The 14508-nt window shown below is 52.3% G+C and overlaps 1 protein-coding gene across 2 annotated transcripts in view; it reads left to right on the forward strand.

The window, feature by feature from the left end:
* The window catches only part of PUM2 (pumilio RNA binding family member 2), a 755055-nt gene that overhangs the window by 637806 nt on the left and 102741 nt on the right, over window positions 1-14508 (forward strand). For both annotated transcript variants that reach the window (XM_086926282.1, XM_086926283.1), the window contains exon 19: window positions 9634-9755. In XM_086926282.1, coding sequence (XP_086782408.1) covers window positions 9634-9755 — 122 coding nt within the window. The remainder of the gene's footprint in view (window positions 1-9633; window positions 9756-14508) is intronic.

Raw genomic sequence — 14508 nt, forward strand, 5'->3', positions numbered from 1 at the left:
GGACTGTCCCACTCAATTGTTGCTCTCTAGCAAAGGCAAGCCTCTCTTTGGCCAGGGCAAGTTCTTCCCTTTCAATCCTCAGATTGGCTGCCTTTTCCTTAGCTTCATACATTCTCCTCTGGGGAGATGTCATTCCCCTTTGAGAGGAACGTTGAGAGCCATTGGTATGAAGGGATCTGATAGAGCCTCTTGATAGAGATCTATCTCGTCCATTCCCAATGTTAAGCTGACCTGAGAGTGGCCCCAAGGGTCCCCTAGTGCCCATCTCATGTCTGCTTAAGTTGGACCTGGTTAGTCTGCTGACTTCTACCTGTTCCTTTTCTGCCTCATCCCCTGATACCAAATCATCATCCTCATCATCAGCATCATCTGCTTCCTGAAGAGGATGGTCCTGGGCATCAAAGGGACCCTGTAAGGAGGGCATGTTGCCATCTGAATTAGAAGGGTCTGGGTTACCAGCCCTCCTTGCATCATGAGTCTCTAAGAGACCAATCAGAAAGGCAGTTGTGGGGTTAGACCCCTGCTTAATCTTCCTAGAGGTACACACTTGTCGTAACTCATGGAAGCTAAGCGCAGTATATCTTGAAGGGATGACCTGTGGAGGGTCAACTGACACAAGGGGAACCTCAGTGTTTCCTCCTTTGTCCGACATACTGTTTCTAGTGTGGTGTAAGTGATGCACCTACCTACACTATGTGTTTACCTACTGATCCCTTGCTAAGAGTTGCAGCCAAGGTGTGCTAAGCCTTGAGGAGCTACAACAGCTGGTTCAGTAGAACTCAGAGTATTCTAAGCTTTAGTTATGTGTACCTAACAGTACTTATGTGATCTTTCAACAAGATATTCTTAGGATACGTGTGGTAAAACAACAGCAAGCTCAAATCCCAACCGCTGCTCACCAATGTGAGAAGGTGGCCTGATATGCAGTGCTCACTATTCTAGTGAACACTATGTATCAGTCCAGCAACCCTTATTGATGATTGGTTGTAAGTCAACCTTATAGACCAGCTATCCTAGTAGCGTGGATACGAGCAGTCTAAGGCTAAAGACTCGAGAGGGCGCGTTAAGCCAGCTGTTTACCACACATATACCCCTTGAATACCAAGTGAAAGGACACCACACAAGTGTTATGAAAATAAACAGTTATTTATTTAAAGATCACAACAGCCCTGTACTCTTTATGAGGACAGGGTACTAAGCACAAACCAAAACTCTTACAAAAATACTTAAGTTAGCACAGTATATACAAATGCCCGAGGGGCACGGAAAACCATATACTCTGAAAGTGGAATGCGAAATTCCTAGCAGGTAAGTACAGTACTAATAGCTTTTGGAATCGCTAGGACTTGACTAGGGAATCGTTAGATTACTTCTAGGAGGCCTAGGGGACTCGGGTGCAGTGTGTGCACTCTCACGCGAGATGCGGGACAAAAGTCTATGGTAGCTAGGAATTAGAAAGTTAGTGTTCTCGGGCGAACCCGACCTGGTAGGGAGAAAACGAAAGTAGATTCTGACCCTTGGATAGTGAGGCTATGCTGGGGCACCGAAATGCCGAAGTTACCTAGCCCAGGGGCTGCAGCTGCATAGGTCTGAAAAGACGTCGGGAATCCTCGTAGACGGACCAGGAGCCGGAAGAAAAGATGCTGGCCGGTGACCAGTGAAGAAAGTTCAGTCGGATCCAAGCCTGGATCTTGAAGATAGATGACACCTGAAAGCAGAGGGGACCAAGTTCGAGACTACTAGCCAGTAGTCAGTGGGCACCAGGAGGGCACCGGATGGTAGCCACCTCGACTAGGTGAGTGGGTGACGCTTGACTCGAAGATCTCACGGACCAGGAGGCGTTGTCGGCGACCAGGATGGAGGATCGAGCTGTCCCACGAAGATAGAAGCTGTCGGCGTCGCTGGACCCAGGATTGGGCAACAAAGCCTTGGCAAATTCAAGCCCACGCGGTGGACCTAAAATGGCGTCTGGAGTGGACCAGGAGGGTCCGGGGTGCCTCTCTTGAAGAAGGAAGCAAGGGCCAGCCTGGAGCAACCAGACCAGCAGAAGAGTTGTCGTCGGGCGTCGTTCAGAAGGCCACAAGCCAGCCGGCTAGTAGCCAAACAACGCGGTGCACAGCAAACAGCAGAAGGGCCCCACGCCGATCGTGGAGATGCAGGGAGGCTGATCTTGGGTGCTGGAGCTGCGCAGGGTTGGGGCTTCTCGGACCCCAAAGCACTCACCAGTGGAAGACTCGGTGGGCTTGCAATAAAGATGTCGTGCAGTCTTGGCGATCGTCGGTCCCTTGAGGTCTCGTCGCACTCACGGTTCTCAGCTTTGCTGTAGAGGTGAGTAGAGGTCAGAGGTGCCAGGGAAGCCGGGTCTCGTCGTGCTGGGTCGTCGGATTCGTGATGAAGGACTTGCAGCAGGCCGCAGTGTTCTTTAGGATGGTGCCTGCGGATGCAGGGTGACTACTCCTTAGCCACAAGGGAGAATCTTGAAGAAGAAATCGTGAAGTCCTTTCGAAGAAAGTGGTATCTTGATTCCAAAGATGATCTAATTTTAACAGGGGGCCCGCTCCCATCTTTATACTAAAAAAGGGGGCTGACCCGGTGACTAGGTCCTGCCTATGGGTGGGACTAGGTGGGGGGTGGTTACACCCCTCAGCCATGCCGGACTTCCCCAGGCCAGGGGCTGGTGTGCCCCTGGAACTGGTTCAGACCGGCCTATGCGTAGTGAGCACCGGGGTGCCACTCAGCAGTCACCTTCCTGTAAAGCCCTGCCTACCCAGGATACACAAAACCATGTCTGGGACGGTGCTAGCACCGCCCCTGACAGGAAACCCTTTGTCCAGGCTCCCCTCACTGGAAGGACTCCCAGCTGCAGGGGGTCAGACTCGTGTCTGTGGTGGCAGCATCCATTTTGTGGGGCTGAGGCTTCAGTTAACTTTAACCGGGGTTCACAGTTACATACATGTCGTGTCCCTCTAGAAGGGTGGAATGCTAACCCCGTCGCCAGAATTGGCGAGGGGTTAGTATTCCAATTCGTATGACACCTTACTCGACATGTTTTGATAAAGCAATACCAAAGATAGCATTTAACCGCGAGGATTATAATGCACTTAAGAGTATATGGTATGCGATATCATGGAACAGCTATTAGGACTTGATTCCGCAAGCTGCAGACAGGCTCAGCTCGTGCCAGAGCACCATCTCACACGATTCCCAGCACTCTGCCTTCAGGATTGTCAAGGCCTGCCATAGGAGTGACTGATAGGAATCTGTGTGTCCATTTTAGGGTTAGGTATAGGTATACTACACCTACAGCAAAGGGTGATTACACGACTTTGCCCCAGCTGTCATGCAGCCAGTTGTGTCAAATTTAGGAGGCCAGCCAGGGGTGGCATAATACATGCTGCAGCCCCTGGCAGCCCTGGGTACACCTATGCCCTGAGTTACAGGGTCTGATAAGGTGGCCCAGTACCAATTGGTAGATGCACCTAGGGTACATGAGGTAATTTAGAAAGAGAACAGCCAGGCTGTGGGTCTGATTGGCAGGCCCACAGCCAGAGAAAGTCGTAAACCAGTGAAACAAAAGCAAAAAATCTGGGTGATCATAGGATTGCAGACCCTACTCTCCTACAATCCGGACAAGGTGGTTCTAAAGACCCGTCCTTCTTTCTTGCCAAAGGTTGTTACGCTCTACCACATCGGGCAAGCCATCCCTTTGCCCACCTTCTTTCCACCTCTGCATCCTTCCAGGGAGGAGGATAGGCTCCACTGTCTGGACCCAAAACGTGTGCTCGCCTTCTATCTGCAGCATACACAACAGTTCCGGGTGGATGATCAGCTCTTTGTTGGCTACGTGGGTGCCAAGAAAGGTTGGCGTGCACAAACGGGCTATCTCCCGGTGGGCCGTTCTGTGCATCAAAGCATGTTATTCCTTGGCCAGGAAAGAGCCTCCTGTGGGGCTGCGTGCCCATTCGACCAGGGCAACTTCAGGACATTTGTCAGGCAGCTATGTGGGCCTCGCTGCACACGTTTACAAAGCACTACTGCCTTGGCAATCTGAAAGAGACACGTTAGTGATAGATTCCTTACCTGAGAATATCCCCAGGCGTCAGACTGGATCCGGAAATTTTTGCGTAGCAATACCCCTGCTTGTCGGTAGGCGTCGTCTGCGGCTCCGTCGTCGGTGTCGTTAGCGCTGGAATGACGTCGTCTGAGTACTTAGACGCCGCCCATGCACGCTGACGTCAGTTCTTCTTTTTTCCGTGCCAGCTAGCGCAGATCCGGAGAAGCTCTACCCCTAGTCATTTTTTGACTAACCTTTAGATCTTTTTGATCATTCTTTTTCTTCGAGTCTTCGACTCTATCGGTGCCGGTAGGGATGCCCGGGTTCAAACCCTGCTCGAAATGCGACCGACTGATGTCGGTCACGGACCCCCATCGCCGGTGCCTGAAGTGCCTAGGCCTCGATCACGACGACCGCACCTGCTCCAACTGCCGGGCCCTGACGTCGAAGGCTAGGCTGGAGCAAGCAGCTCGAGCTCCGGCAGTCGGCTCCACGCCACTCCAGGTCCCGGTCCCACGAAAGGTCGAGGGACAGGTCGCGAGGTCAGAGTCTTCGCAGCTCCGGTAGTGGACACCGGTCGTCAGGCTCCAAGTCCTCAGGTAAGAGGCATGAGAGGTCGGTGAGACGTCATCGTTCCTCCGACCCACCCCGACGCTCGCACGATGCGGCCGGGGGCTCGGGCGACACCGCCCATGCGGCTGCGCAGGAGTTGCAAGTGTCGCCGCCTGCCCCATACCTTCGGGTCCCTGGGCACGGCGGGACGCCGGAGGAGATCGAGCGGTACCTCATGGCCATGAGGTCCCTCCCTCCTCAGTCGGGTTCCGTGGCGCCTTCGGGCCCAACGGTCCCGTCTGGAGGCCCTAGCAGGTCTGGCGCTCCGGCTCGACGCCGCCGGGTGCTTCGGCCCCGGCGCGCCAGGGACTTCGGTCCTGGCGCCGCAGGACCTCACTGGATCCGGATTCAGGTTGTCTCCCATCGACCTCACCGGCGCCGGCCCCACGGGTGTCGCGCCCGCTGTGAACGCCGACCCCAATGTTCCCTACGGGCCGACTCTGGCGCCGGAACGGCGCCGCTGGGAGCCGCTTCCGACGGCCTATGGGAATTTTTATTTCCACGAGGAGGCCCGTCTACTAATCCTGTTTTACAGGTAACGGGTGACGAGGAGGATTGGGAGGGGCCTTGGACCCTCTGGCACTGGAGTGCCAGCCTCAACAGGACTGGACATATGAGCTTGGGGAGGCCAGTGGCCTTGACACATCGCCAGACACTGGATTTACCTCCCCTCCGACTGTGGCATCGGAGGAGGGGTCTTCATATAGTGTAGTGTTGACAAAGGCAGCCAAGGCCTTACACCTTGAGCTCCCCGTCGCGGCCGTGAGGACTAACCTCCTCACTGAGGTCCTCAAGCCGCAGTCAAGCTCCAGCGAGCCTCTGCTGCCGTTCAATGAGGCCTTATGTGACGTTCTTGTGGGCACTTGATCCAAGCCCGCCACAGACCGCATTCCTGTCGGCCCCGCCCGACCGGGAATCCAAGAGATACGAACAGTTCGGGAAGAAGGTGTTCTCGTCTGTAAGCTTAGGGCTGCGGTCTGTAAATACCGGCTGTCTCTTGGGCCGCTACACCCACACTCTGTGGGACACGGTTGCGGAGGTGCTGCCACAATGCCCGTAGGAGGTACAGCGAGTTATTCCATCCGGTGTGGGCTGGATACAACGGACTCACTGGGCAGGGCAATGGCAACGACTGTGGCGGTTCGACGCCACGCCTGGTTGAGATCCGCCAACTTCTCGGCCGATGTCCAGGCCACACTACTGGACATGCCGTTCGATGGCCGTCGCCTCTTTGACGAAAAGGCAGACCATGCGCTGGAACGTTTTAAGGACTCCAGGGCTACGACCAAGTCCTTGGGCCTCGCGGCCACATGCCAGCAAACGGGTGCCTTTCGCTCCTTTCGTGGCCACGGAAGGGGCGCCCCCACACGTGCTGCCAGCCACGCGCCGCAAAATGTTCAGCAACGCGGTGGCGGCCGTGGAAACCGCCGTGGCGGCGGTCGGGGACAATGGCGAGGCCAGTCCACACCTCCCTCCACAGCACCCGCCTCAAAACCTTCCTAGTCCGAGTTTTCAGGCCCATGTGACGCCTGTGGGAGAAGGGGTTCGCCATCACCTCTCCCACTGGCGCACTATCACGTCGGACAGGTGGGTGCTGCAGATCGTCCGAAGGGGCTACTCCCTCCCCTTCGAGGCGACCCCTCCATCCATGCCACCGCAATGCCACCGCGTGTCGGGGGATCACTTGCAACTTCTGCAAGAGGAAGTCACGGCCCTCTTGGCCAAGGGGGCCATCGAGCGCGTTCCTGGGCCAGAAGTAGGGTGTGGATGTTACTCCCACTACTTTCTGGTACCCAAGAATGGCAAAGGGGGCCTACGCCCGATCTTGGACCTCGGAACGTCAACAGCTTCCTCCGGAAGGAGAAGTTCAAGATGCTGACTTTGACTCAGGTCCTAGCTGCCCTGGACCCGGAAGATAGGCTGGTAGCGTTGGACTTGCAGGACGCTTATTTCCACATCCCCGTCCTGCCTGCCCACCGGCGTTACCTGCGGTTCACGGTAGGCCAAGAGCACTTTCAGTTTACCGTGCTCCCCTTCGGCCTTACCAGCGCCCAACGGCTGTTCACGAAGGTGATGGCGGTGGTCGCAGCTCATCTGCGCAGGTTAGGGGTGTCAGTCTTCCCCTACCTAGACGACTGGTTGTTTGAGGCGGGCTCGCCCCAGACAGATATCAGCCACCTCCAGACTACAGCCGACCTCCTGCATTTGCTGGGGTTCTCCATCAATGTGCCGAAGTCACACCTGTGTCCCTCTCAGAAGCTCCTCTTCATCGGAGCGGTTCTCGACTCGGCGCAGTTTCGGGTCTACCCTCCTGAACAGCGGGTTCGGGATATACAGGCTCTGATTCCCATCTTTCAGCCGTTATCTCGAGTCTCTGTCAGGTTGACGTTGCGGCTTCTGGGGCTGATGGCCTCCTGCATCCTTCTGGTGCATCACGCCAGGTGGCGGATGCGGGCTCTGCAGTGGGACCTGAAGTTTCAGTGGGCCCAGCATCAGGGCAACCTGTCCAATCATGTCTTGATCTCTGAGGGCACTGCGAGACAACTGCAGTGGTGGCTCACGGACCACAAGTGGGTCAGTGGCAGATCCCTCTCCCTACCCCACCCGGAGCACGTGGTTGTGACAGACGCGTCCCTCCAGGGCTGGGTAGGCCACATGGGAGAGGTGGAGATCAGAGGCCTCTGGTCTCCGGCGGAGTCCCGGCTCCATCTCAACCTTTTGGAGCTGCAGGCGATTCGTCTAACACTGAAGGCATTCCTCCCCTGTGTCTGGGGGAGTGTAGTGCAGGTGTTCACGACCACCACCGCCATGTGGTACTGCAACAAACAAGGCGGGGTGGTGTCGTGGACCATATGCCAGGAGGCTCTGCGCCTCTGGCAGTGGCTGGAACATCAGGGTGTGACCCTGGTGGTTCAACACCTGGCAGGCTCTCTGAATGCCAGGGCGGACGAACTCAGCCGTCTGTGCATGATGGATCACGAATGGCGTCTGAACTTGGACGTGACGCACGGTCTCATTCAGCAATGGGGAGAGCCTTGGCTAGATCTATTCGCCACCGAAGAGAACGCGCAATGTCATCACTTCTGCTCGTTGGAATTTCCAAGGCAGCACTCGCTCTGCGACGCTTTTCATCGCGAGTGGAGTTGCGGTCTGTTGTACGCCTCTCCACCTATACCACTTCTGCCCAGAGTGCTGAAGATCAGGCGCAACCGGGCCCAAGTCATCCTTGCGGCTCCGGACTGGGCTAGAAGAGTATGGTATCCCGAGCTACTCAGTATGAGCATCGATCCCCTGATCCATCTGCCTCTTCGGGAAGATCTTCTGTTGCAGCAGCAGGGGTCAGTCTTCCACCCGAACCTGTCCAGTCTCCACCTCTTTGTGTGGAGATTGAGCGGCGGCAGTTGACGTTTTTCGACCTGCCTCCCGGAGTCTATAATGTTATCTTAGCAGCCAGGCTTCCTTCCACCAAGACAGTATACGCCTGTAGGTGAAATAAGTTTGTGGGAGGGTGCACAGCAAAGGGTGTGGACCCCCTTTCTGCCTCTTTCAGAGGTTCTTTTTCTTCTCTCTTTGACCCAGCAGAGCTCTGCTCTGGGCACTGTCAATGGCTATCTCTCGGCCATTTCTGCCTTTTTATGGCTTCCAGATCAGCCTTCCCTTTTCAAGTCCCCTGTTGTAAATAGATTCTTGAAAGTCATCACGCACATGTTTACTCCTGTTCCTTTTGTGATGCTTCAGTGGGACTTTAATCTAGTTCTTATTTTTCTGATGTGTGCTCCCTTTGAGCCACTTCAGTATTGCCCTCTTAGTCTTCTCACTCTAAAGACTGCTTTCCTGGTTAACATCACCTCTGCCAGAAGGGTGAGTGAGCTCCAGGCTCTCTTCTAAGACTCCTTTTTTCTCTGTCCATCCTTACAAAGTTGTTCTGAGGACTCGTCCTTCTTTTCTGCCAAAGGTTGTCACTACCTTTTACATCGGGCAGACCATCACTTTGCCCAACTTCTTTCTGCCTCCGCATTCCTCAAAAGAGTAAGAGAGGCTCCATCGTCTGGACCCAAAACGTGCGCTCTCTTTCTATCTGGACCGCACACAACAGTTCCGGGTGAATGGCCAACTCTATGTTGGCTACGTGGGCACTAGGAAAGGTTGGGCTGTGCACAAGTGGACCATCTGCCGGTGGGTCATTCTGTGCATAAAGGTTTGTTACTCCTCGGCTAAAAAGGAGCCTCCGTTGGGGTTGCGCGCCTACTCTACCAGGGCGATTGCAGCCACTACTACTCTGGGACGGGCAGTTCCCTTGCATGACATCTGTCAGGCAGCTACGTGGGCCTCTCTGCACACGTTTACCAAGCACTACTGCCTGAACCGCCAAGACCGGAGAGACGGCTTCTTTGGCTGTTCTGTTCTCCAGGACCTTCTGGTGTGAATTTGGTTCGCAGGTCCACCACTGGGGTTGGTATTGCTGGGGTATCTATTCTAAGGTAAGGAATCTATCACTACGTGTTTCTTTCAGATGCACAAGTTACTTACCTTCGGTAACGATGTATCTGTAAGAAACATTGGGTAGTGATAGATTCCTTACCTCCCGACCCATCCTCCCCGTTCTGCGAACCGATTTCTAGGGTAAAGGTTATCCCTTTCAGGGCCCTAGTTTGATGGCACCAGTGGTCAGTTTCTTGCATGGCTCTGCGCTCCTGGTGCGGAAAGTGGTGTACAGAACTGACGTCAGCGTGCGTCTAAGTTGCTCCAGACTACGTCATCCAGGCGCCAACGACTCACGCGGAGCCGCGCGACGACGCCTACCGACGCGCAGGGCTACTGCTGACGAAAACTTGCAGATCTATTTTTACCAAAGATAAGTAACTTGTGCACTAATGCAGGCTTTCTGGCAATTACAATGTTTATTTTTTTCTGTAAATGTTCAGAGTGGGAATGTGTTTTGAAATTAATGTTTGTCTGCATTTCAGGATCAATATGGCAACTATGTGATCCAACATGTACTGGAACATGGGCGCCCTGAGGACAAGAGTAAAATTGTCTCTGAAATAAGAGGGAAAGTTTTAGTTCTGAGCCAACACAAATTTGCCAGGTAGGAAAGTTACATTTCAGTTTCTAATAAAGTGCATGTTCGAGGCATGTGGGCTGCTGAATTCATATCTGTGCATAGATCGCCGCCTAGTGTTGGGTCCGGATGATTGCATATTGTTGTCCTGGAAGAGTCTTCGAAGTATCACGAGATAGGTGGCTCCTCCCCTGGAGTACAGTGCGCATGGGTATCCTCTCCATCCTCTCCATCCTCAGATTGTTTTTTCCGCCATTGGGTTCGGATGTACTTTCGTAACTCTGAGTTCGGAATCGATTAGAAGTTTCTAAAGGCCAAATGGCCTTCGGGGTCGTCAGTATTGTCATTCGATCGGTGCCGACAACTTTATTCCTGTTGTTTTCTACTCAGGAAGTCGAATCGGGCCGCGTGGCCTTTTCAACACCAAGGGACCGATCGTCGATGGAACAGAGTCCATTCAAAAGATGCCCCAACTGTAACTCTAAATACCCACACATAGATAAACACCCGGTGTGTAACAAGTGTTTATCTCCAGAACACAATGAAGCCGACTGCTTAGCTTGTGCTCAATTTCGATCGAAAAAGACACTTCGGGTTCGACGAGCAGCGAGGCAGACGATGCAGAAGTCAGCGCCTGAGCCGGAAAATATCTGAGGACGACGAAGAGGTCGTCGAAGCTGAAGACTCAGATCAGCAGTCGGAGCAGGGGTCAGAATATGACTCCAACTACTACATAGACGACGAAGAAGACATCGTCGAGGTAGGGGACGACGTTCCAGGCATCGGAGCCGTCGAGGACGACTCTGGCGAGGACACTGGGCCAACCGTGAGTACGGAGCCCAATACATTTACTGGTACGCTTCCGGAGGCTCAGGTGGAGGCATCACCGGAAGGCCTTAGCCAAGATCATAACATCGATTCTATAGCCCCGCAATTAAGTCCGGCTAAGAATATAACACAAGAGCCATCGACGCAACATTACCAAACCTTGGTAAAATCGAAACCGAAAGTGATGGAACCAAAACAAAAACCAAAACTAATTGACTTCAGTCTTCGGACCGAGAAGTGTGGATCCATCGGAGCCGACCAAAAAGAAAAGTCGTCGTCCCGGCTGGGTCGCATACAAGGGTTGTCGAGCCGAGAGCCAGTACACCCATGTCCACGTTTAAGCTAAAGGCCGTCGTACCGACGAGATCGATGTCGACACCAAGCAACACAAACAAGGCACTCGGACAAAAGGCGGTTGTCGAAACGAAACAGAAAGTAGACAAGCCAAAGCGGGTGCACATTCGAGCTGAAGGCAAGGATCGAACCGAAGGGGTCTGTCGAGCCGAGTCTGCAAAACATCGCTCCTAAGCAGCAACCTCCGAAGACGACACAAGGCCAAAAAGTGGTTATCGAACAAACGAGAACAGTTGGATCGATAACAATTACGGCTCAAAAAAAGTTCATACAGACTAAAAAGACTGTTGAAACACAGAAGTCTCTCGCACCAATAAAATTCGAACTTCCTACACACGTGAAGCCAAGAGCGGTCGAACCTACAACCGGAATCGAACCTACACAAACAAAAAAGGCGATATCAGGGGAAAGAGCTAAAACACCTGAAGAGCATTAGCCCTCAACAGATGAACAGTCAAAACTGTATTTTGACCCCGATACTGGCAAAGTTACACTATTAAAAAGGAAAATCAGACCAGACACTTACTCTGAGTCCTATAAGATACCACTCAAAAAGAAAAGAGACACTTCTACATCTCCAATTCTATTTGAGCCTATCAGACCATATGTGCAAGAGACTATTCTCCCACACGCACAGATGAGTATGGGAGTATGAGGATAATGAACAGTACAATTATCCGGTGGACAATGACCAGGACATCCAAAATCAACCATGGTCTGACCCTGTAGATCCTGGAGACTCCCAGCCAATTCCAGACAATACTGCATTCCCTGTTAAGACTTCGCTTACAAAGGACACAGCTGCTTTCAATGCATTGATAGAAAGAGCAGCATACAATCACCATGTGGAGATGCATGCAGATCCCATTGACGAAGACTTCCTCTTTGACACTTTCAACACTTCGGAGAAAACAGTCAAAACATTGCCAATGTTAAAAGGGGTGCTTAAACATGCAGGGGACATATTTAAAGAAACAACCAGGGCACGGGTCATTAACCCCAGAATAGAGAGAAAATATAGGCCAGCACCAGTGGACCCTACATACATTAAGGGACAGCTGCCTTTAGACTCTTTGGTAGTATCCATTGCACGTAAACGTGCTAATTTGCAAACTTCTGGCGAGGCTCCGCCTCCAGACAAGGAGTCTAAGATTCTGGAGGCTTCAGGCAAAAGGGTAGCTGCTCAAGCAGCTAACATATGGAGAATTTCAAACACACAAGCCCTGTTAGCAAGGTATGACAGGGCACACTATGACACACTAGAGCAAATTCTCCAGCATCCACCTGACCTTTATAAGGAACATGCAGAGTTCCAAATACAAGAGGGAAAGCTAATATCTAACGCCTCCATCAAATGTGCCTTAGATGCGGCAGAAACAGCAGCCAGGGCTATCAATACCAGTGTCATGCTCAGAAGACATGCGTGGCTCCGCATCTCTGGGTTTAAAAATGAGGTTCAGAGCACTTTACTCAATCAACCTGTAAACCCTGATTTTTTATTTGGTCCTGATGTGGACACAATATTAGACAAAATGAAGAAGGATACAGAAACAGCCAAGTCTATGGGAGCCTTGCAGTCCCAACAATACAGAGGCGGCTCCTTTCGTCGCTCCAGCAACAGAGGAGCTGCAAGAGGAGGCTCAACTCAGCAAACCTCATACAACAAAGGCAACACGCAAAACACCTACAACAAAAACAGTAGAGGTGGATACCGTGGCAATAACACCAAGGGTAGAGGCAAGGGAATAACAACACCAGATCCTCTACCAATACCAAACAGTGACTTCTTGTCACTACCCCCAGACCATGTAACACCGGTCAGGGGAAGATTACAGCAGTTCCTGCCAGTCTAGGAAAAGATAACTACAGACAGGTGGGTGAGGCAAATTATACAGCATGGCTATTGCCTAGAATTAATCTCCACACCACCCAACATACCCCCAAGACACCGTCCTATGTTCGCAGAACACCTACACTTATTGCAGCAAGAAGTCCTCAGCATGCTACAAAAAGGGGCCATAGAACTAGTACCCTTACAACACCAGGGTACAGGGGTGTACTCTCTGTACTTCCTAATCCCGAAAAAGGACGGGTCTCTCAGACCAATTTTGGACCTCAGGCCCCTAAACCAATACATCTTATCTGAGCATTTCCACATGAACACTCTACAGCAGGTATTACCACAGTTGCGTCAAGTAGACTTCCTCGCAACACTAGACCTCAAAGACTTATATTTCCATATACCGATAACCCCGGCACACAGGAAATATCTCGGGTTTACAATACAAAATCAGCACTACCAATTCAAAGTCCTTCCTTTTGGGGTAACAACAGCCCCAAGGGTGTTCACCAAGTGCCTAGCGACAGTAGCTGCACATCTAAGAAGACCGCATATTCATGTCTATCCATATCTGGACGACTGGCTAATTAATACAAGCACAGTCAGCCAAGCAATGTGCCAGCCACATGTCACGCACTATTCACCTCCTGCACAGTTTAGGTTTCTCGCTGAACTACAACAAGTCCCATCTACCGGCCTGCCCACGTACAGCAGTACCTGGGAGCGACAATAGACACTCTGGCAGCAAAAGCACAGCCAAATTCTGCCAGAATAAACAGCATTCAGAAGCTGATCCAAAAGTTCAGGCCCCAACACTCGCTCCCAGCCCGAGTGTTTATGCAACTGATAGGCATGATGGCCTCATGCATTTTCATAGTCCCTCACGCAAGACTTCACATGCGTCCGCTGCAGGAGTGCCTAGCACGGCAGTGGAACCAGGCTCAAGGACAATTAAACGACCTAGTGTTGGTAGACAGTCGCGCTCACAACTCTCTGCAGTGGTGGAACCCACAAAACCTTTCCAAGGGGCGACTGTTCCAAGAGCCGGTGCCACAACTAGTACTAACAGCGGACGCATCACTGACAGGCTGGGGAGCCCACCTCCTTCACTACACATTACAGGGGTTCTGGACAACCAAACAAAAGAAACTGCATATCAACCAACTAGAGTTGCTAGCGATATTCCTAGCCCTCAAAGCATTCCAAAAATACTTGTACAGCAAGACTGTGTTGGTGACCAGTCGTGCATACAACTCTCTGCATTGGTGGAATCCACAAAACCTTTGCAAGGGACAACTGTTCCAAGAGCCTGTACCACAAATAGTGTTGACGACGGACGCATCCCTGATAGGGTGGGGAGCCCATGTCCTCCACCACACGGTGCAGGGCTTATGGTCCACGCAGCAGAAGAAAATGCACATCAACCTACTGGAGCTGATGGCAATTTTTACAGCAATGAAAGCTTTCAAAGTACATCTGTGCAACAAAACCGTGTTGATCCGGATGGACAACATGACTGCGATGTACTACCTACAGAAACAGGGAGGAACACACTCTCCACAGCTGTCACATCTAGCTCGGAGCGTGTGGAAGTGGGCCATTCAGAGAAACATTTTTCCCATGGCGGAACACCTCCCAGGCAAGGACAATCAAATAGCGGATCTGCTCAGCAGACACAGCCAACAAGTGCACGAGTTGGAGATTCATCCCACAGTGCTACAACCATACTTCCAACAGTGGGGACAACCAGAGATAGAC

This window comes from Lissotriton vulgaris, chromosome 6 (genome assembly GCF_964263255.1).
Source record: "Lissotriton vulgaris chromosome 6, aLisVul1.2, whole genome shotgun sequence".
NCBI lineage: Eukaryota > Metazoa > Chordata > Amphibia > Caudata > Salamandridae > Lissotriton > Lissotriton vulgaris.